At 36.3% G+C, this 21,709-nt stretch overlaps 1 protein-coding gene and 1 pseudogene across 2 annotated transcripts; both read left to right on the top strand.

Moving 5' to 3' along the window:
* The first annotated feature begins 8,895 nt into the window (after positions 1-8,895).
* Positions 8,896-12,136, top strand: LOC148698094 (uncharacterized; annotated as a pseudogene).
* A 2,507-nt stretch (positions 12,137-14,643) lies between these two features.
* Positions 14,644-21,301, top strand: LOC137716367 (proteinaceous RNase P 2). 2 transcript variants are annotated; one of them, XM_068455807.2, is made up of 6 exons: positions 14,644-15,602; positions 16,418-16,519; positions 16,656-16,831; positions 17,169-17,301; positions 19,370-19,438; positions 20,611-21,301. In XM_068455807.2, exons 1-6 carry the CDS (start codon positions 14,691-14,693, stop codon positions 20,890-20,892), a joined length of 1,674 nt encoding a protein of 557 aa, XP_068311908.1. In that variant the 5' UTR covers positions 14,644-14,690; the 3' UTR covers positions 20,893-21,301. The 2 variants fall into 2 exon arrangements, with proteins under 2 accessions (XP_068311908.1, XP_068311909.1); XM_068455808.2 differs by having other exon boundaries at positions 14,646-15,602; positions 17,169-17,289.
* Positions 21,302-21,709: the final 408 nt, after the last annotated feature.

The raw sequence follows: 21,709 nt of genomic DNA, 5'->3' as shown, positions 1-21,709 counted from the left end.
TGCATTTCGGTGAGTGGATCCCTTAAAAAAAATATTTTTTATTAAATGGTTTTTGATAAATATTTGAATTGTCCTAGTCTTTGATGAGACTTAAATAGAAATTATTAGAATTAATATTAGTGATACTTGTAACTATTGTGACTTATTTTCACTACATGGTCATCATGTATTATTTTTGTATAGTTATCTTCGGTCATAGATTAGTTGCAAGTGTTAATATATTTCTAGATGCTAGGAAATACAAATAGATACCGGAAGAGAATTTAGCTAGTAGAGACTAGCATACGTTGCATGCTATACTTATGCTAGTAGACACTAGCTAGTATGATTGATTGAGTACATGTATGATTTCTGAACTATTGATTGAATGATTTTGATTATTGAATTTGATGTGATTTTCATTTACTATTATGGTAGTAAATATTATTATGTAGTTTTCCAACTATATATGTTTTTTCCAAAATGGGGGTTAGTATATTAGAAAATGAATTTACTTGATTAATGATTATGATCCACTCACACTTTGTTTTGCGCCCCCTCAGGAAGCGAGAGCAAGCGGAGCATTGAAGAGGATGAGTGAGCTTAGCAGTATTGCGGAATTCCTACATAGTAGGGTAGTTTTACTCGTGCTTATTCTTTATCAAGTTATAGTTATGCTAGTAGGTGTATTCTAATCCACTTAGTTCTGGAAAAATTATGGTCTCACAACTAGTAAAATAAGTCAGTCACAAAGTAATTCTCGAAATTGTAGCAATTTCGTCAATCTTGAAGTTTTTTTTTTCACAAATAAAATAGTGTTCATAGTTATCTTCGTTTCTCTCTCTGTTTATTTTAACTTTAGTCATATTAAAAGAAGATGAACTGCATCGCTTATTGGCTATATTTCTATTTACAATTATAATACTAAAAATATTAAATGATAACGTGGAAATTAAATAAAATTAAATAAAGAAGTGTCCTGCAGTAGTCGGCAAACCTACCCTTGAACTTAACAAAGCGACTTTGAATTCATAACAAGGATAAATTTCAAAAGATACTCAACATTCTAAAGGTCTTCACAACCAACAAGGAATAATCAACATCATAATAAGTCGCAAACTCTAGAATATTAGTTCTCTAGTGCCTGAAGGTCAATGATAGTAAAAAAGTCCGAGGAAACTTATCCAATGACGTGACAACTAGAAACAAAATTCGATGTACATGAAAAGTATGTAAGTGCGTGTATTTTAGAAAGAAATGTATATTTTAATAAATCAAGGAACAGTGTACGAAAATAAAAAGGTATTTTTAGGTAAATATAATCTCTTTTTACGGCTGGATCTTTTTCCACCTAATTTACTAAGTTTGGGATCCAAATCGTTCAAATTTGATCCAACGGCTACAGTTATTATAATTTTTAAAGAGTTCCTTGTTTGTAACTGTTAAATCAAATTTCAACTGTCCGGATTATAAACTTGGTAGATTAGGTGGAAAGGGATCCGGAGGATCCCTTTCGTTTTTTTACAATACGCAAATTCATTAACTTGAGAGTGTCTCAATTCAGAGATAGAAGTCTTGCATAAGGTGGTTAGAAGAACTTAGACGTGTCTTCACGTACTCTTTGTCAATTGCTTTTACGTAAATGCTCACATCACGACAAAAATTGCTTAACTGGTAGGAGAGGAAGGAAAGGGATCATCTCCGGATCCCTTCCCACCTAATCCACTAAGACAGTGATCCGAGCCGTTAAAATTTGATTTAACGGCTACAAATAAGTTGGAGATGCGGTATGCGATAATAGTTGTAATGAGCATGGTTAATTGCAGATCGAAAGCTGTCGTGGAGGATTTCTTTGCACCTCTTTTGCTATGGAAGATTTTGGACACCCTTCCCCTTACAAGCTCTTGTAATACGCAGATCTTCCGTGGTGTTTTTTTGGGTAGGAAAATTTGGAAGCCTCAAGGCTTAAAGTATGAGTTGGATAAAAGAAGTATGCTAATTCAAGTTCCCATCAATCTCATCTAAATCGTTTATATTGAAACTGAAACCCTAGTTTTCGGCTAGTATGAGTTGGATTCGAGATAGGCTGCCGCCCACATATAAAAAGGTGGTGAGTCCCTTGACTCCTTTCTACTGTTGGCATGCAGTAAGTGGGTGTGTTTCCTTCTGTTTTTGCCTACCCGGCCGGCTGGTGGCCCCATAAGTAGTGTAATTTATGCTTCTTGGCTTCTTCTTTTGAGTAATGCTAGGTAAATTAAATTTGTAAATTAAATGATATATAATCGATAAAAAAATAAACACGTTAATCAACACTTAAATAATAATTCAAATCATCAACTTTCATGTTATTTAGCTTACAATACTTAATCTACAAATTTAGTCTCTTTAACATTACCCGTCTTCTTTTTCTTACTAATCTGGATTAGGACATCTAATCATTCAAGTTTCTAAGGCTCCAGTTAGTGGGCTGGATGAGATATGTTATAATCAATTAAAATTGACTTAAGTCCAATCCATTGTTTTTTGTGTCAAATGTAGGAAGGATAGGACTGGATGTAATGGGTTATAAGTTCACAATAGAGTAGGTTATCTAACGTATCCTTATACATAAGTTATTAATTTTGTCTTACAAGTTCTTGCTAATCTAATCATATCCCTAAAATCCAATCTTATATAGCCTATCAAACGGACCCAGGGGATGTACTAACCCGGATAAGGACATCCAACCATTCAAGTCTCCAACGGATAAGAACATCCAACCATTCAACTCTCTATTAGCTGGGCCACTCATCTCTCGCCCTTGTTTCCACTAGCTAGAGATCTAGTGAGGGAAATAGACGGAGAGAGAGATTTTATGTTTAAGAGCAAGTTAGAGAGATGTTTGAATGCGAAAATTCAACGTAATGGAGATTTATGCACAAAGACTTTCAAGTATTTTATAGAAGAGATTCAAATCGATTAAGAGATACTCTCAACACGCCACGTTGTTGAACCTAGCACGTGTTCAATTATCAGACGGAGTGTTGGGGTGTGCAAAAAGTGCAGTAGCACATGATTTTGAATTTTTGAAGGGCCTCAAAATTTTCGATCTTCTTATATATTACATATGAGTATAAATTTTCTAATACGAAAGTTTTTAATTGAAAAGAAAATCATCATCATATGATTTTATCTATATTAAGATAATCATATACTTAATATACTAATTCTTCACTTATCTCTAGCTATAAAATAAAATAAATAAAATAAAAACTTGTGCATTACTTTCTTCTATAAGCACAAGCGTATTTTCATATTTCTCTTTCATCCGCGTTCCATTTTTTCATGGATGAACCTTAAATCATGATTTAATGGCAATTGAAGATTATTCAATTAGTAAGAATGAGATGTTGATTTCAATAAGTTTGAATATTGATTGTTCAATTCTTAGGAATATGTTGTCCAAATTTTTTTTTAAATAAAGGTCTTTTTATTAAATCGCACAGTGCCTCCAAAATGTCAAAAACAGTCATGCCAATTATTTTTTAATTTTTTAATAAGAATGTGAGAAAATGTATGTTCGTTAGACCTAAATGTAAACAACTTATTTCTCTAATACCATATCAGAATACGAGCATCGAATCCAAAATTGACTGTCAAAGAGCGTAGAGATTCAAGTGTTTGTAAACTCTTCACACGCAAGTATTTCATCTCCAATAAGTGATTGATAGAGATATTGACATATTGGTCACTTAGATACAATTGATGAAATTGACTAACCACACGAAATCATATGATAATTTTTAGCGTCTTGTTACTTCTATGATGTAAAGTACATGGAAGCCGCAGGCCCACTGTCATTTTTGCCGACGTACGTCGTTTGATGGTTTTGTTTGAACACATGTTATCCACGTTATAAATATGAAAGTTCATGTATGCATGCACATTTATTTAGGATAAGACTTGGGGTACTCACTAGTGTAGTAGGCTTTCACCTTGTAGTTTTGTTTGATGATATTTTAACACATGTTTTTTTGTTTTAAAAAATAATGGACATGTTATTAATTTTTTTTGGATTTTAAAAAATAAAAAACACATGACATTTTTTTATTGAGCCGAATCATAAACTGAGTACATAGAATACTCACTAGTAAATTGTTAAGTGTTATCATTTACTCTATGTCTTAAACGCTATGGAATGTAGATCACAAATGAGAGGACCACAACCTTTTTTTTTTTTATTTTGGTGCTAAAACACATTGCCAATACAAATGGACCATGTCTTAATTAAGAATGGTTCAAACATGGCCGTAATAACATTGTTTAAAAATGAAGTCTGCACACACTTTGATCGATCGGTTTTATTTTTAACTATTCTACTTTTGCTCTTATTTTCTTTTGTTTTTCTTTCTTTTCATTGACAAATATTGTATTTATTTCCGTTAAGTAAGAATTTACGATTTTAAGACAGTCACTTTAAGGAAAGTTGTCGACGCAATGTCTAATAAAATCTCTTGAAAGATACGGTCAAATTTCGTACTGGACTTCCTAATTACAAAGTAACCCACAAATGTGAATGCGTGTGAATGAGCAAGCAGTAAGCAATGCCTATATTTTGCCTTGGCAGCTGGTGATGTTAGTTTTTGTCATATTTCTAAAGATTTGAGAAAGAATGATATCTTCACGAGATTGTGGAAGTTTGATTAGAAAGGAAAGAATCACGTTGTACGTAAGTTCAAAATTGAAAGAAATTCTCACCGCATTAAGAAACAAACCCAATATATTATCTTGCAATTAGGGGTGCAGATTTGATATAATGCCGATTCAAACCAGTTATTCCTGCATAATTCAACAAGTTTTCTGTATTACGTACGGATTTCGATAAGATGAAAAGTTTCGGATTGAAAAACGTGTAAGTACGTAAGAATTCTTTCACCAGTCCAATCTACAGAAGTGGAACCAAATTATAAAACTGTTGACCCTAAAAATTATCTAACCTACGAGGTGCGTAGGTCGAGTGCTAATTATGTCCTTTGGTCAAATGTAGGGCATACCAACTCGTCGGCAGAGCTCGGCTGGGGAGTAAAATGCATATTGGTGTGGCATTGGGCACACTACTGACTTCTGTGTCTTGCGAATGCGGCCGAGGAAGGAACTCGTCTCAGCCTTTTGGTTCTAGAACCTGAAGACAAGGCTGCTAGTTTCTTTGAAGTTCACGAATCATTGGCGCCGGGTATGGTATCAGTAATTATATTTGTGCAAATATAATTACGCCAAACTGGTACCAGACTGCACGAACACAAATACTCAAAAGAGATAAGTGTCTTGATTGTAAATGTGGTTCGGCCGTCTGAATGCCAAACTCTAAAATGTACTTGAAAATATCCAATCATAAAATAAACTCGACTTTCAATATGTCGAGCCTGGTAACACCTCACTTCATCGAGAAGGCTGATGAGATGACATCTTCCAACAAGGACTCGAAAATTCTAGTTGACCGAGACTTGGATAAATAATCAGTCGGTCTCAAAGCAGTGTTGTTTATCCAAACTGAAGGTGCTCCTCGGTCGGCTGATTCTCCGGCTTCAGTGCTATTTATCCAAACTGAAGATGTTGCCGGTTGCCTCCACAGTGTTGTTTATCCAAACTGAAGATGTGTTGGCAAGAAAAAAGAAAATAAAAATCTCAAGGTGTTTGAGAGGTTTGCGCAGGGCAATTGTGTGTTAAATTGGAGGCACTTGAATGATGCACTCCCCTCTCTATTTATAGTAGTAATTTCCCTAATGGCCAAGGTAAAATTTCACTCGGACTAGAACTCCTCAACTCAATCTGATTAGGTTTTGATCAATCCTAACCCTCATAGGATTTTAAACCAAGCTCTTTAATCATTCAGATTCAATCCCTTGATTCTCAGCATCTTTTATGATTCGAATCATCCTTAACTTCTAAAGAATCTTCATTGCACTAGGATTTGATCACTTCACCCTTATCCAGGCAAAACCATCTTCTGATAGGATTCAGTTGAACTATGCTGGACTTGGCCCTTGGCAAGGAATATTCTCGATATTCCTTATTGGACCAAGAACAATTCTAGGCTCAGCCCAAAGTGTTCTTTTGGGCCCAAACAATAACATAAATAGAAGTGGATCTCTTGTCATTACGGTCACCATTCCAGTCTGCATCACTATAGACTTGCAAATGGAGTCTATAGTGAGATACCTAAGAATTCTTTTCACTGCGACAACATGAGAGTTTATTGAGTTATGCATAAATTGACAATATTGATTATTGACTGAAAAGGCACTGTCAGGCCTACTAAAAGTGAGATATTGCAAAGCTCCAACAAAACTTATATACTGCTCTGGACTATAATATAGCTTTCCATCATCTTTTAAAAGCCTATGATAAGGTAAACATGGTGTAGCACAAGGTTTGCAATCTTGCCGGTCAACTTTTTGCAACAAATCTCCAATATACTTAGTTTGAGAGATAAACAAACCAGTGAATTGATATGTAATCTGCAATCCCAGAAGGTAATTCAATTGCCCCAAATCTTTCATATTAAACTCCTTAGTTAAGGCCAAAATAACATCACAAATGAGTTGAGAACTGCTACTAGTAAGAATAGTATCATCCACGTAGAACAACAAAACCACACTACCAAGGTAAGAGTGTTTAACAAATAGAGATTGATTTGCATAAGAGATTTTGGAACCCAAAACATATAGAAAACTAGTAAACTTTTCATTCCAAGCCCTTGGAGTTTGCTTTAGACCATACAAAGGATTTTTAAGTTTGCATACAAAACTAGAAGGATGATTCTGACTAATAGACCCTTGAGGCTGAGCCATGTACACTTCTTCATGTAATTCGCCATGAAGAAATATGCATTTTTACACCTAATTGTTTCGCTAACCAATTAAATTGAGCTGCCAATGCTAAAATGAGTCTGATAATGGTGGGTTTAACCACAAGACTAAATGTCTCACTAGAGGCAATACCACCTTCTTGACTATATCCTTTTGCAACAAATCTAGCGTTGTGTCTAGCAATAGTACCATTTGGATTCCTCTGATACTATAAAGTAAATTACACCCAACTAAATTTTCATCATGAAGCAAAGAAACCAAAGACCAAGTATCTTAAGCATGAAAGGCATCTATTTCTTCCTGCATTGCCAATTTCCATTTAGAAATTTTACTAGAATGCTTAAAATAACTAGGCTCAATAGCAGAGACATCACTAGTCTGAACAATTGCATAGGATGTGAACTTATTGAAGGAACTGGAAGAACAACATAAAGACTTTCTGGCTAAAAATGAAGATGGCAAGGTTGAACTAAAAGGTGTGGAAAATTTGAAACACTCTAGAGCACTAATGGATGTTAAATTTAAACACTTTGAGGCTCTAGATGGTGAAGGTTGATTAATCAGTGAGAATGGTGGTCTTGGTAGAATTACTGTATTAAGATGTATGACTAATGGTGGTGTCGATGTTGTAGAGGTTTACACTAATGGGGAGACATTAGTTTTTGTGTGATAAGTATGACATATAGATGTATATGGAAAGACAAACTCATCAAATTTAACATGTTTTGAGACAAATATTCTACCTGAAATTGGACTAAGGCAGAAATACACTTTTATATTGACCTGCATAAAAACACACATTGTCTTGTTTTAGGTTAGAGCTTGGTAGAATTGTATGGTTTTAGAAGAGGAAAACAGGCACAACCAAACACTTTTAAATGTGATAATGACGGAGAATTACCAAAACAAATATGTGCAATGTGAGGTCATATTAAGATCTTGATAAGGCATTCTGTTAATCACATAGACTGAGGTTACACAACCATGAAACCAAACCTTGGTGGCAAGGCAGCAGTTTGAAGAAGTGTGATTGTTGTATTAAGGATGTGTCTTTGTTTTCACTCAGCAAGACCATTCTGTTCAGGAGTGTGATGACATGATTATTTGTGAAGCATGTCTTTGTCAAGCAAAAACAGTTTAAACTTATGACTCAAGTATTCACCCCCTCCATCACTTTGAAAAACTCTACACAATCCAAGAAAAAGGATTCTTCCTGTGACCTTGTCATGTATCCAAAAAATAGACTTCATTACATATGAATATGCATTTATAATCTTTGCACAATCTATAAATGGACGATATATTTTCCATTTATAGATTGTGCAAAGACAATAAATGCATAATGTTCTTGAAGAATTAAATTCAAAATGATTTTAAAGAATTAAATGCAATATGGTTTTGAAGAATAATCATTGTGATGTGCTCACATAGAATGGACAATAGATTGTCCATTTCAGTTTTCGTAAGAATGGACAATAGATTGTCCATTTCAGTTTTCGTACATGAAGAAATTTTTTTAATTGAAATGCACTATTTACGAGTTTGCAAAGTAGAAGAACTAGTCTGATATGTTCAAACTTGAACCACTAGATGTGGTTATTGTATCACTGTCTTAAAAAGGTGTTGTCATATTGAGATTGGACGTATATAAGTCATATGTGATGTTGCTCCTATGTCAACAACCTAGAACAATTCTTGTGAAGCAGAAGGCTAATATACAACATTCATGGCAGTCAAGGTTCTAAAAAGAGGTATTCACCGAATTCCCCCCCCCCTGAACTTGTAAGGAGTTGCCAATTTACCCCCTGAACTTTAATTTTAGCCAATTACCCCCCTAAACTTGTGTAATTCACCATTTTACCCCCTACCGTTATATCTTAAAATTTTCCATCCAATTTACCATCCAATTTGGTCACATGCTTGGCACATGCTAATGGTGTGAGGGTAAAAAGGTAATCATATACCACAACCAAACCTAATCGATGTCGGGTATATGGGGAAGCAGGGGAACGCAAGCCGCATCCTAGGGTTACAATTTGAGAAAAGATAATCAGGAAGCAGGGGAACGATGAGTATTGTGGTCAGAGATGGTGGACATCCTCCAAGATGCAGTAAGTTTTCAATTTTTCCTTCTCAATTTCCTCCAAGATACAGACCAAGCAAATAATTATCAAATTATTCTCTCTGTCTATCCCTCACGTAAGCTTTCTAGGTGTTGTTGTAATTGTCCAGGTTGGGATTTCAACGCTATTCAGATTCATCTTTGCCTTTTCAACCAAAGCATTGAACTTCCAGAAGAGATGAAAACAACCCTTATACACGTAGATGTGAATAAATTGAGGGACTTAATGATCTTTAGTTTTTCTCAAAGTCCACAAACATGTCCTACAAATTAACTGTAACGTACTTGGGTTTAGGGTTTAGGGTTGCTTCACACTTTTGTCAACATAAAAGACACATTTAATTGGGTGAACCATCTTCATTCTGATTATATTTTAATGCATTTGTTGTAGGTAATCATGACCTATTCACACTTGAAATACACCATGGTGGTCACTTTAAAGCCGGTCAGTATGTGGGTGGTATTGTACAGTGGGTTGACAATTATACTAAAGATTATATGTCCATGCTTGATCTGTATGAGGTTGCTATAGTGCTTGGGTATAATAAAGAGACTGTAGGTTTTTACTATTGGCACCAAATAAAGGATTTTTTGCAAATTGAATGCGATGCAGATGTGTTTCAGTGGGTTTCACTCATATCTCCTCAAGTTAGGTTGCATTTGTTATACTTGGTTGACTTAAGGAAAATCACAAACAATCTTGGGAGTGATCCGTGTGCAGCTACATTTGTTGATATGGATGTTCAATTTGAGGGGTTTAATGCGGATGATGAATATGAAGAAAATAAGAATGTGGAGGTTGTTGGAGACACTGTAGAAGGAATAAATGAAGAGGTTATAGATTTAGAAAAAGAGGAAGATGACGATGGGATTACTCTTAAGTTCAAGGATTCTGACTATGAACAATCTGAGGAAGATGATGATAAAGGTGCAAAAAATGTACAAGCAAATGATGTCTTGTTTGATCAGATTGTAGCGAGTGATTCTATTGAAGAAACACACAGAGAACTTGGTGAGATCTCCACTGAAGAATACAATTCAGAAGATTTAGATAGTGTTAGGTCTGAGTCTGAAGAGCATGAAGCCAATGTGAAGGTTAGAAGAAGACTTAAAACACCTAAGCTACCTCAATATAGGAGAGAGTCAGATAAAATTAATCCCACTCTTCATCTAGGGTTGGAATTCCCAAACATGAAACAATGCAGGGAGGCAGTAAGGGTATATGGCGTGTCTGTTTGTCGACCGTTAGATTGGGCAGTGAATGATTCCAACAGATTACGGATCAAATGTCTAGGAAAAGCTGCAGTACCTTGTCAATGGAAATTGTATGCCTCTTTTGTGGGGAAGGGACCAACAGTTAGAATTAAAACCTATAATCCTGAACACATTTGTGTAAGGGAAGAGCATTCTAAATTTGCCACCTCTCTTGGTTAGCTGATCGGTTCGATGAGGAGCTTAGATTGAAACCCGATATGAGTGTGACTGGTTTCATGGAACTTGTGAGAAAGCATTATGGTATTGACATAACAAAAAACCAAGTTTACAAAGCAAAGAGAATTGCCAAAAAAGTAACAGAAGGTAGTATAGATGAGCAATATGCCAAGCTTTGGGATTACCTGGAAAAGTTGAAAGTGAGAAATCCTGGGAGTACTATCAAAGTAAAAACAGATTTCCAAGGTGAAAACCCTATTTTTAAAAGGTTGTACATATGCTTTGCTGCATTGAAGAAAGGCTTTCAACAAGGGTGTAGGTCTATAGTGGGTTTTGATGGAAGTCATATTAAGGGACCCCATCCTGGTCAAATCTTAAGTGTTGTTGGTGTTGATGCCAATAACGGCATGTTTCCAATAGCATTTGCTGTTGTGAAGGTGGAAAATAGGGAGACTTGGACTTGGTTTTTGGAGATCTTTTTCGAGGATGTGGGAATTGAGAATGGAAATGCTTGGACATTCATCACTGACAAACAAAAAGGACTAGGTGATGCTATTCGGAGTCTGATGCCAACTACAGAACACAGACATTGTGTTAGACATTTGCATAATAATTTTAGAAGTGCAGGTCACACTGGACTTGCCTTAAAACAGAGATTGTGGGCAGCAGCAAGAGCAACTACTGTACCTGCTTTTGAAGCTGAAATTGAGGTGATGAATAATCAATCTGATAAGGCAGTGGAATGGCTAGCTGATAAGCCACCTTGCCATTGGAGTAGATCTTATTTCAGAACATCGGTAAAGTGTGATTTGTTATTGAATAACATGTGTGAGTCATTTAATTCTGCAATTTTAGATGCAAGAGATAAACCGATTATTACGATGTTACAAAGGATTCAAAAATATTTGATGTTGAGAATGGCTAGGCTAAGAGAAGCTAAGTGGACGCAACAAGTTGGACCTAGAATTTTAAAGATTGTTGAAAAAAATCAAATGGATAGTTTCAGTTGTTTTGCCAATTATTCAGGGAATGGTCAATATCAAGTGCATACTTTGGTTGGTAGTATGTTTGCAGTAGATTTGGAAAGGCACACTTGCTCTTGTAGGAAGTGGCAGCTATGTGGCATTCCTTGTCCCCATGCTATATCCACAATTGCTAGGAAGGAGGCTAGTCCACAATTGTTTGTTCACTCACTTTACAAAAGGCCAGCTTATGATAGGTGTTATGAAGGGTATATTGCTCCTATGCCTGAAAAAGAACAGTGGAAGAGAACCTACCTTAGGCCTATTAAACCCCCTTTTTACCACAAACAACCTGGAAGACCTAAAGGCAAAAGAACAAAAGCACCAGATGAGATAAAGAAGGGGGCAACAAAGCTAAGGAAGTATGATGTTGTAATGCATTGCCAAACCTGTGGAGAGGAAGGACACAACAAAACAAGTTGTCCACAAGGGCTACTACAATCACAACAAGGTTTTGGACTCACAAAAGAGGTAATTTGATCAACAAGGATTGTATTTATTTTGAGTCTTGTTATATCACTTATCTAGTCGCTAAGTGAACATAAATAATGTAGAGTCATGGGCGAACAGTCGGTACAAGCATATCTAAAGGGTCTAGCTCAAATGCAAAAGGACCTAAAACGCCAAAAGGAAATAACACAATAAGTGGTCTTAACTCAAAAGCAAAAGGATTGAGCACAGTTGCAAAGGTAATTGTAAATTGGACTTGTATCAAATACTTATATTGTGTTTGACTCCACTATATATGCAATTGTATGAAATTACTAATTGGGTATAAATGGTTTTGATGTAGGAAATTGGTGCACATCACCACTCATGGGCTGCTCCATCTCAAACTAGGCCACAAGGAACTTCTAAACTACATGTAATAACAAGAATCTGTCTTTTTTAATTTAAAAAAAAAAATTGTTATAGATTAATTTTTGTTGTTTTGGGTTTGGTAACATTTTTGTTGCTTCCGTGTTAAATTGAAATAGGTGAACCGAGGTGGTCGTGTGAATCAAGTCACAAGGAAGGCTAATGAAATGGCATCACAACCCCAACATGTTGCCAAAAAAGCAAGACCATGGAGAGTGTAACTATGATGTGTTGGAGGGCCCTTCGTACTGTTAATGAAAATCTTTGGTGTTGAGGTTAAGTTGTTCTTTTAATGGGATTATGCTGCAGAACTATAAAATTGATAGGTTTTATTGGTTTTGGCACTAGGTGCAAGTCTGTTGCATATTTTTTTTGGATGTTGTTAACTTTATTGTAGTAAGAATCGTTAATTTCATTTTGGTAAACTGGGCGCTGAGCCAATATTTTGCAGTTGCTAATTAGACGTTTATGGTTAATTTAGATAAAATTGTTCGAAGTGAACTAGCGGAAGAGAAAAAGAAAAATAGAATGTCCACATTATGGATAAAATTACTTTTTTACCCTAAAAAAATTGGCACGTGCTGTGCATGTGACTGAGTTGGATGGAAAATTGGATGGAAAATTCTCAAATCTAACATGAGGGGGCAAATTGGCCAATTATACAAGTTCAGGAGGGTAATTGGCCAAAATTAAAGTACAGGGGGGAAATTGGCAGTTTCTTACAAGTTCAGGGGGGGAAACGACAAATACCCCTTCTAAAAATGCTAGGCACTAGGACTAGGGTCTAGCGCCTAGGTGGATTTAAGCAAATTTATAATAAATACATAAATATGTGCCTAATTACATACTTAAAAAAATAAAAAAATTAAATTAAATTAAATTAAATTATAAACTATGCTTATATTTTCGAACATAGAATTAAAAAAAAAAAAAAGAATTGTATCCCAAAAAAAAAAACTCCAATTAAAGGGAAAAATAAAACTCATAAGCAATAGTAAGGTCCCTTTAAAAAAAATAAAAGAATATAGCAACAGAAATCGTTTTAATGCAACCTCCAAAATGTGATGCTAAATGTGGGCCCCGTTGGCCGTTACTAATAAAATTATAAATAATAAATGTGGGTCCCATTGGCCTTCAAAAGCACTTAAAAAAAACAAAAAATTTAGAGAAAAAAAAAAGGAGTCATTGGCAACCCCCATGGTTGTTGTTAAGATACGTATATCTACAGATATAAACTTTATCTCACCTCAAAAAGAACGGCAAACAACCACACTCAATCGCCTAACGAAAAGAAATTGAACAAATTAGGATTCAGTTAGTATTAAATTGAAATGGGATGAATATTATAACAAAATGATTAAAGAAAACACATAATTTATATATTTTGAGGGAAATCAAATTACCTAACTGAAATTTGTTGGAAATCAAAGGCATTAACCTCGTATTGGAAATCAAAGTGGGAATATGTAAAAGAGCGGTGACATACCTATGGAACTCTCGAGCATGGAAAGGTTCTGGTTTCTTGCAGGACAATAGAAAATAAAATAAGAAACCCGCCAGAAAACTCGACAATAGATTGGTTAAAAAAACACTTTAAAATACTCTTTGTACCACTTGGTGATGATAAACACTATTTGTTTCCGGATAAAACTAAGTATCCCAAAAATTATCTTTTCCATCTCAGAACAGTCAAATTTTTCAATCAAACATGGATTCTATAATGTTGGTTAAAATTATCTACACTACACACAGGCAGATTAAGGCAAATACATAGATAATTACGGAACAAAAAACCCAAAACTTGTGTTTAACATGCATAACATACTTTAACTTACCAATAGTTCATGATTTTGGTAGTCCAGATTATATTAGCTTTAGACTCTACCAGTTTATTGCATGCCTTTTATCCATAATTCATGTCCTAATTTATCTGTTTAGGTTTTAGTTCTTGCCTTTGGGAAAACCCAAAATCTCTACCTCAAACACTCATCTGCAACCACACTAACGCAACAAATTAATCAATCAATTTCAGAAAAAATAGAGCAAAAATTAACAAACCTAAACAAATAGGATCGGGATAAATCTTAGAACATACCTGAGTTCAATTCAACTTGTCCGACAACAGTCCCAGCTCCGGGATCGCCGATGATAACAGAGACCAACACCCTGAAGAACCAGATTCAATGAGAAAGAATAGGAGGAAGAGGAAACGACCCAAGTTTAAACATCATAAAGCTTGAAGCAACCATTAATTCTCAAAAAGGAAAAAAAAAGCAACTATTTAGTTTGTATTCAAAGCCCAGCCCATCTTCTTATAAATCCAACGTTCTCTCACCTTGCTCTCTCTATATGCAAGCCCAGCCCATACTTATTTAAACATTACAAACCAGAAACCTCCGTTTTTTGTCTTCCCCAAAACCCTACTCCGCCATGCCAATGGGGACCCCGAAGAAGATCAAGAAGAAGCAAACCCCAGAAGCCCAATTCCACTCCTCCCTCACTCTCTGCTCCAAGCACAAAGACCTCCCCGCCGCCATCTCCCTCTACGAATCCGCCGTTTCTCAGAACACCCGCCTCAACCACCACCACTTCAACACTCTCCTCTACCTCTGCTCAAACTCCGTCGCCGACCCCTCCATCAAGCAATTGTCCTTGGAAAATGGCTTCCGCATGTTCGATCACATGTTGTCGATCGGGATACTTCCGAATGAGGCCACCATCACCGCCATGGCCCGGCTTGCCGCGGCCAAAGGCGATGGGGATTATGCGTTTGGGCTGGTGAAGGGTATGGAGAAGTATAAAATTTTTCCGAGGTTGCGGAGTTATGACCCGGCATTGTTTTGCTTTTGTGAGAAATTGGAGGCGGAGAAGGCGTATGAGGTGGAGGAGCATATGGGTATGGTGGGGGTGAGCCTGGAGGAGCCGGAGATTGCAGCGTTGTTGAAGGTCAGCGCGGAAACGGGAAATGGGGAGAGGGTTTATGGGTACTTGCACAAGTTGAGGAATGCAGGGAGGTGTGTTAGTGAATCAACGGCCAAGAACATTGAGGATTGGTTTTGTGGTGGAGCGGCTTGTGAGGTGGGTGAGGTGAATTGGGACTCAGTTCGGGTTAAAGAGTCAGTTTTGAGGAATGGAGGAGGGTGGCACGGGCAGGGGTGGATCGGGAAGGGGGTTTGGGATGTGAGGAGAGCCAATGTGGATTTGAGCAGCAGTCAATGTAGCTGTTGTGATGAGCGTTTAGTTTGTGTTGACCTTGATTGTGCGGAGACGGAGAGGTTTGCGCAGTCGGTTGCTGCTTTGGCAATGGAAAGGGAGGTTAAGTCTAATTTCAGTGAGTTCCAGGTGAGCCAAAATCTTTCTCTTTGTTTAATTTTCTATGCATTATTTAGAACTTTAATCATTGTTTATGTGGATGTTTAATTGTTGTTTGTAATGATGTAATAGATTCCATGGATTCAAATTTGAGGAATTGAGAACTGACTTAAAAGTTCATTAGACAATAATGAAACTGTTACCGTGTGATGCCGTTTCCCCACAGTATTAGTATAAACGCTTTCTTGATTCGGATTTCGTAGATATGTTGAGCCTTTAATGATTGAACATGCAGGAACTGAGATGCTTTACAGTTTGAGTCTGTTTCGGTTGACCCGTATTAAAGTATTAGAGGTAGAGTCATAGATTTACTACACCTGTAAATATATGCAATGTGTATGCAAGGGTCTATGCCTTTATGATGAGTACAACCAGAAAACAAAAATCTCTCTTTTCATATTTTCCCGTCATTTTGGGTTAAATTGAGCTCATTTACTTTGTTACTGGATTATGAATATGGGTAAATGAATAATATGGGCTTTGGAATGCATTCGCTTAACGTTTGATTGCATATCCAACTATTAGAAGGAAACAATCAAAACCTTTGATTCCATGGAGATGCCAAGTCTTTGGGTGGTGATCTTTTTTTGTGGTTGCCTTGGTTTAAACTTTCCACATCTGTTTGTCTTGAAATGACAGAAACCAAATATTTATGAGTCGAATTAGAGTTGTTGAGTCTATCAAGAAGTTGAAAGTAGCAAAGCATGTACTTTCCGTGTTCAATTTCCTGGTCAAAAGTACTTTGAGAACATATTGTAATTTATCTCCACTCAACTGCTTTAAAGGATTGGCTGGACAAGCATGCTGAGTATGAAGCTATAGTGGATGGAGCTAATATTGGGCTTTACCAGCAAAATTTCGCTGATGGTGGATTCAGTCTTACTCAGGTTGTACACCTCAAAATGATGGCTTCTCTCTTCTTTTGCTTATTTCTCCTGTTATTGCATAGCCCCCACCTTCCCCCTTCCTCTCCCTTTGCCACATGTAATCATGACACTATGTTTATGTTCTATAATAGAGCAGCTCGACGCTGTTGTAAAAGAATTGTACAATAGGAGTGGAGGGAAATGGCCACTTGTTGTCATGCATAATAGACGTTTCCGGGGACTTGTGGAAAATCCTTCCCACAGAAAACTCTTCGAGGAGTGGATGGGTAAAGGCATTCTTTATGCCACACCGAGTGGTTCCAATGACGATTGGTATGAGCCTCCAATCCACTACTTGCTGAATGTTATTACTAGTTTCCTGCTTTTATGTTGTGCAATCTTCTGCAGTTATCTTTCTTTCTCTAAAAAAACCCTTTTCATGGTCACATTCTCTGTTTTGATGAAAACATTGATTCTATTTTTTGCAATTCTCTCTCTCTCTCTTTCCGTGTATCTGTCTTTAAAAGAAAAACATTGACACCTATTCACCATTTTGACGAAAAATTTGATGAATGAAATACCATTCTCTCTATAGTGGTTGTGTTCACCATTTTAAACATCACGACTGTCATGCTCCGAATAATCAAATTACTTCTCTGCTATGACTCAGGTATTGGCTCTATGCTGCTGTGAAACTCAAATGCTTGCTCGTTACAAACGATGAAATGCGAGACCACATTTTTGAACTCCTAGGAAGCAGCTTCTTCCTCAAGTGGAAAGAGAGACACCAAGTACATTTACTAGTACAACCTTAACATCTTTCTACGTGTTATTGCATGTGCCCTCAACTTTTTATTGGCTTTTCCATGTTTTATCTCATTCTCTTGCACAATCTCATCAACATATCATTATAGATGATATCTTCTATTAGTTACCTATTTAGAACGAGTATGGAAGAATCCATATGGTTTGGCATGATATGAAACTCTGTGTATTGCAATGCCTTGCGTTTTTGGCCTTATCGAAGCTATTCAATTCTGTCATGACCTCATATTTTAAACATTTTCATTTGCAGTGCTTGAACTTGTATGCATTTTAAATATGTTGTTTTTTAAGTCTTAGATTCTTTAAAACTTAGATTCTGACCTGCCTTGACCATCTGAACCAATCTAATCAGCTTAGTTCTGTTACTTGAGTAAGCTGGTAAGAATAACACCCATTTTTCTTTTTCTTATTTTAATTTTTTTTAATAGAGAAACAGTGCCTCTCAATGCAGTTCAGAAGTAAGATTTTCCTTTTGTATTTTTAACTTTTAACCAAAATATGTGAAACTTGTTCGTTTCTTTAGTAGTGTTGACACGAGACATATGAATCCTAAAATCACACTGCATGATCACAAATAATAAAAGGGACCGTGTAGATGGACCCCGTGGATGACTCAAATCACACTACAGAAAGTTGAGTGGATTTTATTTAATAGGGGTGATGAGAGATGGGTATGAGTTGCAGATAAAGGGGTCCTAGTCTTGAGCAATTTATGAACAATAGATGCAAGGAATAAGTTCTAATATAATTCAGATACATCTTATAAACACTGTTTTTGAGTTTTTGATTCGAAATATGTTTTGAGTTGGACAATGCTAATAATTTACCTTTCATTCAATGTTTTTAAAGGCGAAGGCGTAGGTGAGGCGTCTCATGGATAGCCCACATAGGCGAAAGCCTTGAGGCATGAGGCATTGCCTCACAGGACCTGAAGTTTTTAATATATATGTAAATTAATATAATACTTTGTAGAACATATTAATCAACAATCAAACTGACCATTTAGAATTAGAAATTAGAATACTAAAAACCTTACTTGAATTTTGAAACAAACTGTGGTGGTGTGGATAATTTTGAAGCAAATTGAGGTATGAAATTGGGGTAAAATTGAAATATGGGATTGGGGAGAGTTTAGGGTTTGAGGAATTGGGGAATTGGGGATTGGGTGAATTGTAAATGGGAAAATCGGGTATTGGGATGGGGAAGAAGGGAGGGACCTGCTAGGGTTATATTAAAAAAATTTAGACTTGGCCAAAACAACGTCATTTCGGTCCAAGTCATTTAAAAATATTTAAAAGACTTGGCCAAAACCATGTCGTTTTGGGCCAAAGTCTTGAAAAAAAAAAAGAAAAAAAACCTAGCTTTCTTCTTCTTCGCGGTCGTCTTCTTCGTGAAGATGCCACTGCAGCACAACTCAGAGCCCTCCCAGCCTTCGACTTCGAAGGTCCCAGGAAGATGAAGGGTCTGGGAACGCCCAGTCACACGCCTCAGCCGCCTAGTCACGTCTCGACCACATCTAAGAGAGTTTAAGCCTTTTCCCACTGGGCAAAGGTGTTTCCACTACCGCCCTGCCTCCAAACAGATTTGAGACAGTAAGTTATAGGTAACCTACAGTTAGTGATAGTTATATTCTTGTATGTGTGCCGAGGTGTGTCTTCCTTTCCATTTCCTTCTCTAGCCAGTGTACCCGCTACATGCTTGAATTTGGATAAATCAAAGACAAACACTAATTCAAGGGTTGTGCTCCCCATATTCTACATTACCATCAGCCTCTAACGATATTACAAGGCAAAATCATTGTCATTACATTGCATATTTGTTGTATGTTGATGTAACATAGAGAAAATCGTGTTAAACCTTATGTAGAAAAGCACATAAAGTCAAAAGATATTAATCCAACCGGTGTTTCTGCATATTTGTCTTTTTGCTATGTTAGATGGTTTGTCAAATCTAGTTGATTAGTTTTTGGTTTGCTTAAAATGTGAACTGATCTATTCACTCATTGAATCGTTAATCCTAGAAGTTCTCTTGCATCTTGTGTTTCAGGTTCGATATACTTTTGCCAAAGGCAATCTGAAACTTCAGATGCCGCCCACATATTCTTCAGTCATCCAGGTACCATTTTGAATTTCTCATGGTTACTTTTGGTAGACTGTCCTTACTGATTATTTTCCGTTCCTTTGTCTATCTGATTTATCTTATGGTACACTTCTTAATTGTTTATGCTGATAGGGTATTTTTTTCAACTTAATGGTTTTATTTGAATCCTAATTTGTAAAATGTTCTTTTGGTTGATGAAAGTACAATGGCAACCTTCATTCATTTTATTTTGTTCCAAATCTACTTTTTATTTTTGTCAAACACAAATAATTGTGAAAGAAAGGATGCACGGCACCTTTGCTGGTTTGGAAGGTTGCAGAAACCCCTAGGTGGTGATATCAGTCCTGCAACAGTGACTGGGAGGATGAAAGTATTATAGTTATTTGTTTATTTCAATATTTTCAAAGGTTTTGATGGGAAAATTACACTATAAAGTTTCAAAAAATTTGCTATGTTGGAAATTGGGGGTTCAAATAAGACTGCCATTCTTATTCATATAGGAAATTAATGTGGAAAATAAACTGAGGAATGTGGAAATATATGAGTAATGAACATACAAGATTTTATTGGATTGTAAATTTAAGATAAATCATTCCGGATATTCAGGAGGAACACTTGTATGGGTAAAACCTAAAATCTAAAGTATGCCATGCAGTTTTGAATGATTCCTTTAGGTACTTGCTTTTCTTGCATTAATAAAGATGCTTACCTTGCATTAATTTGTATATTTCTAGGTTTATAGTCTCTCATGCTGATGCGAAAGTTGCGATGACCGTTTCTTATGCTCAAGCTTGATGGCAATAGGTTTTTTTGTGTAAAGTTAGTCGTAATCTTTTCAACAGCAGTTGAACAATAGAGATATAGATTTCAACATGTTAATCAATTGGCACCTTGGTTTAAACAGACTTAAGTTGGGCTTTAACTTTGCCATAGATAGATTATGACTCCCAAGTTGCCCCTCAATTGTCACCTTAATTAGTAAAACGCTGTTTTAGTTTGCCATTTTATTCTGAGGCGCCTTGGATGCTTAACGTTTGATTTAAATGGTCTCAAATAAATCTCAGTTGCGTAATAGAATGATGATAATCTTCACTAGTTGGATCATTGTTTTAAATGTTTGGAGACATTTAAATGGTCTCAAATATAGTCTGTGTTGGTGATTAGCTGATCCCTTAAATGTGTTTCAGGAATCCGAAAATGGATCATGGCATGTGCCCGTAGCAGATGAAAGCTGTCAGGAGCCTGCAAGAACCTGGCTCTGTATTACACGGCAAAGTGTATCTAAAGCTTGTGGTGAAGTCTCACAGAAATTGGCATCTTCTCAGAACGGTGGTATTTGCGACAACCATGAGTTACGATCATGCACATCAGACTCTGTTGCCAGTCACAATGATAAAACCACAATTGTGACAGGCAAAAGGAAGGAGAGGTCGCCATCTCCTTCCCATCTAAATATTTCTCCTGCCTAGTTACTGTTTGCAGGAGGCCTTCATTTTCCGGCTTGTTCTGGAGACGATAACTTCTGTAAATGGTTGTGGCTGAGTAATGAGCTAGACAATGGAGATGGAATGCTATAAGGTAAAATGACCCCACACTGCAACTGAAGTTGTCAGCAGTTTCCCCTTCTATGATTAGTATCTCTGAGGTTGTACTGCATCTCAAACATACTGCAAGTTTCATCTCCCTAGCATTATTGGCAGTTGAATTTAACAGCAAAAGGAGAAGCGGATTGAGGCTGGCCTGCAGTGAAGCTTGTTTGCGATTTTATCGAATAAAGATATTAATTTTGTTGTAGTTTAACATTAATTTGGTCCTTATTCCTCTGGCAAAATAAGAAGAAAAACTGAGTCTGGTATGATCCGGCTTGTTTCCCGACAAGACATTTGAAATTTACGGTCGCTGTGTGTTGAGGGGTTATTGTGTAGGTTAATCCATTCGTCTCTACTCTAATGTTACTTCAATATATATCCAAACATTTAATAGTAAACTAGGAAATACACTTGACAACAACAATTGATAACAGAACATCTCACATGTATTTTTTTTTTTTTTTTTTTCGGAAATCGGTTGATTAGGAAATATTACCGTTTAAAGATTAATTTTGCAAAACAACCAAATCAGAATTCAATTAAGGTTGTCATAATTTCGGTTTAATTGAAAAAAACATGTTTAGGTTGTTGGATAATTGAAAGGTGATTTAGAACATAAATACTTTAGATCACCGTGATCTTTAAGAGGTGATTTAGCAAATAAATGGTTTGGATCATCGTGTGATGTTAAAGATGA

The sequence above is a fragment of the Pyrus communis genome, chromosome 3, assembly GCF_041283825.1.
Source record: "Pyrus communis isolate YQ-2024b chromosome 3, ASM4128382v1, whole genome shotgun sequence".
Taxonomy (NCBI): domain Eukaryota; kingdom Viridiplantae; phylum Streptophyta; class Magnoliopsida; order Rosales; family Rosaceae; genus Pyrus; species Pyrus communis.
This window is presented reverse-complemented; position numbering and strand designations above follow the sequence as displayed.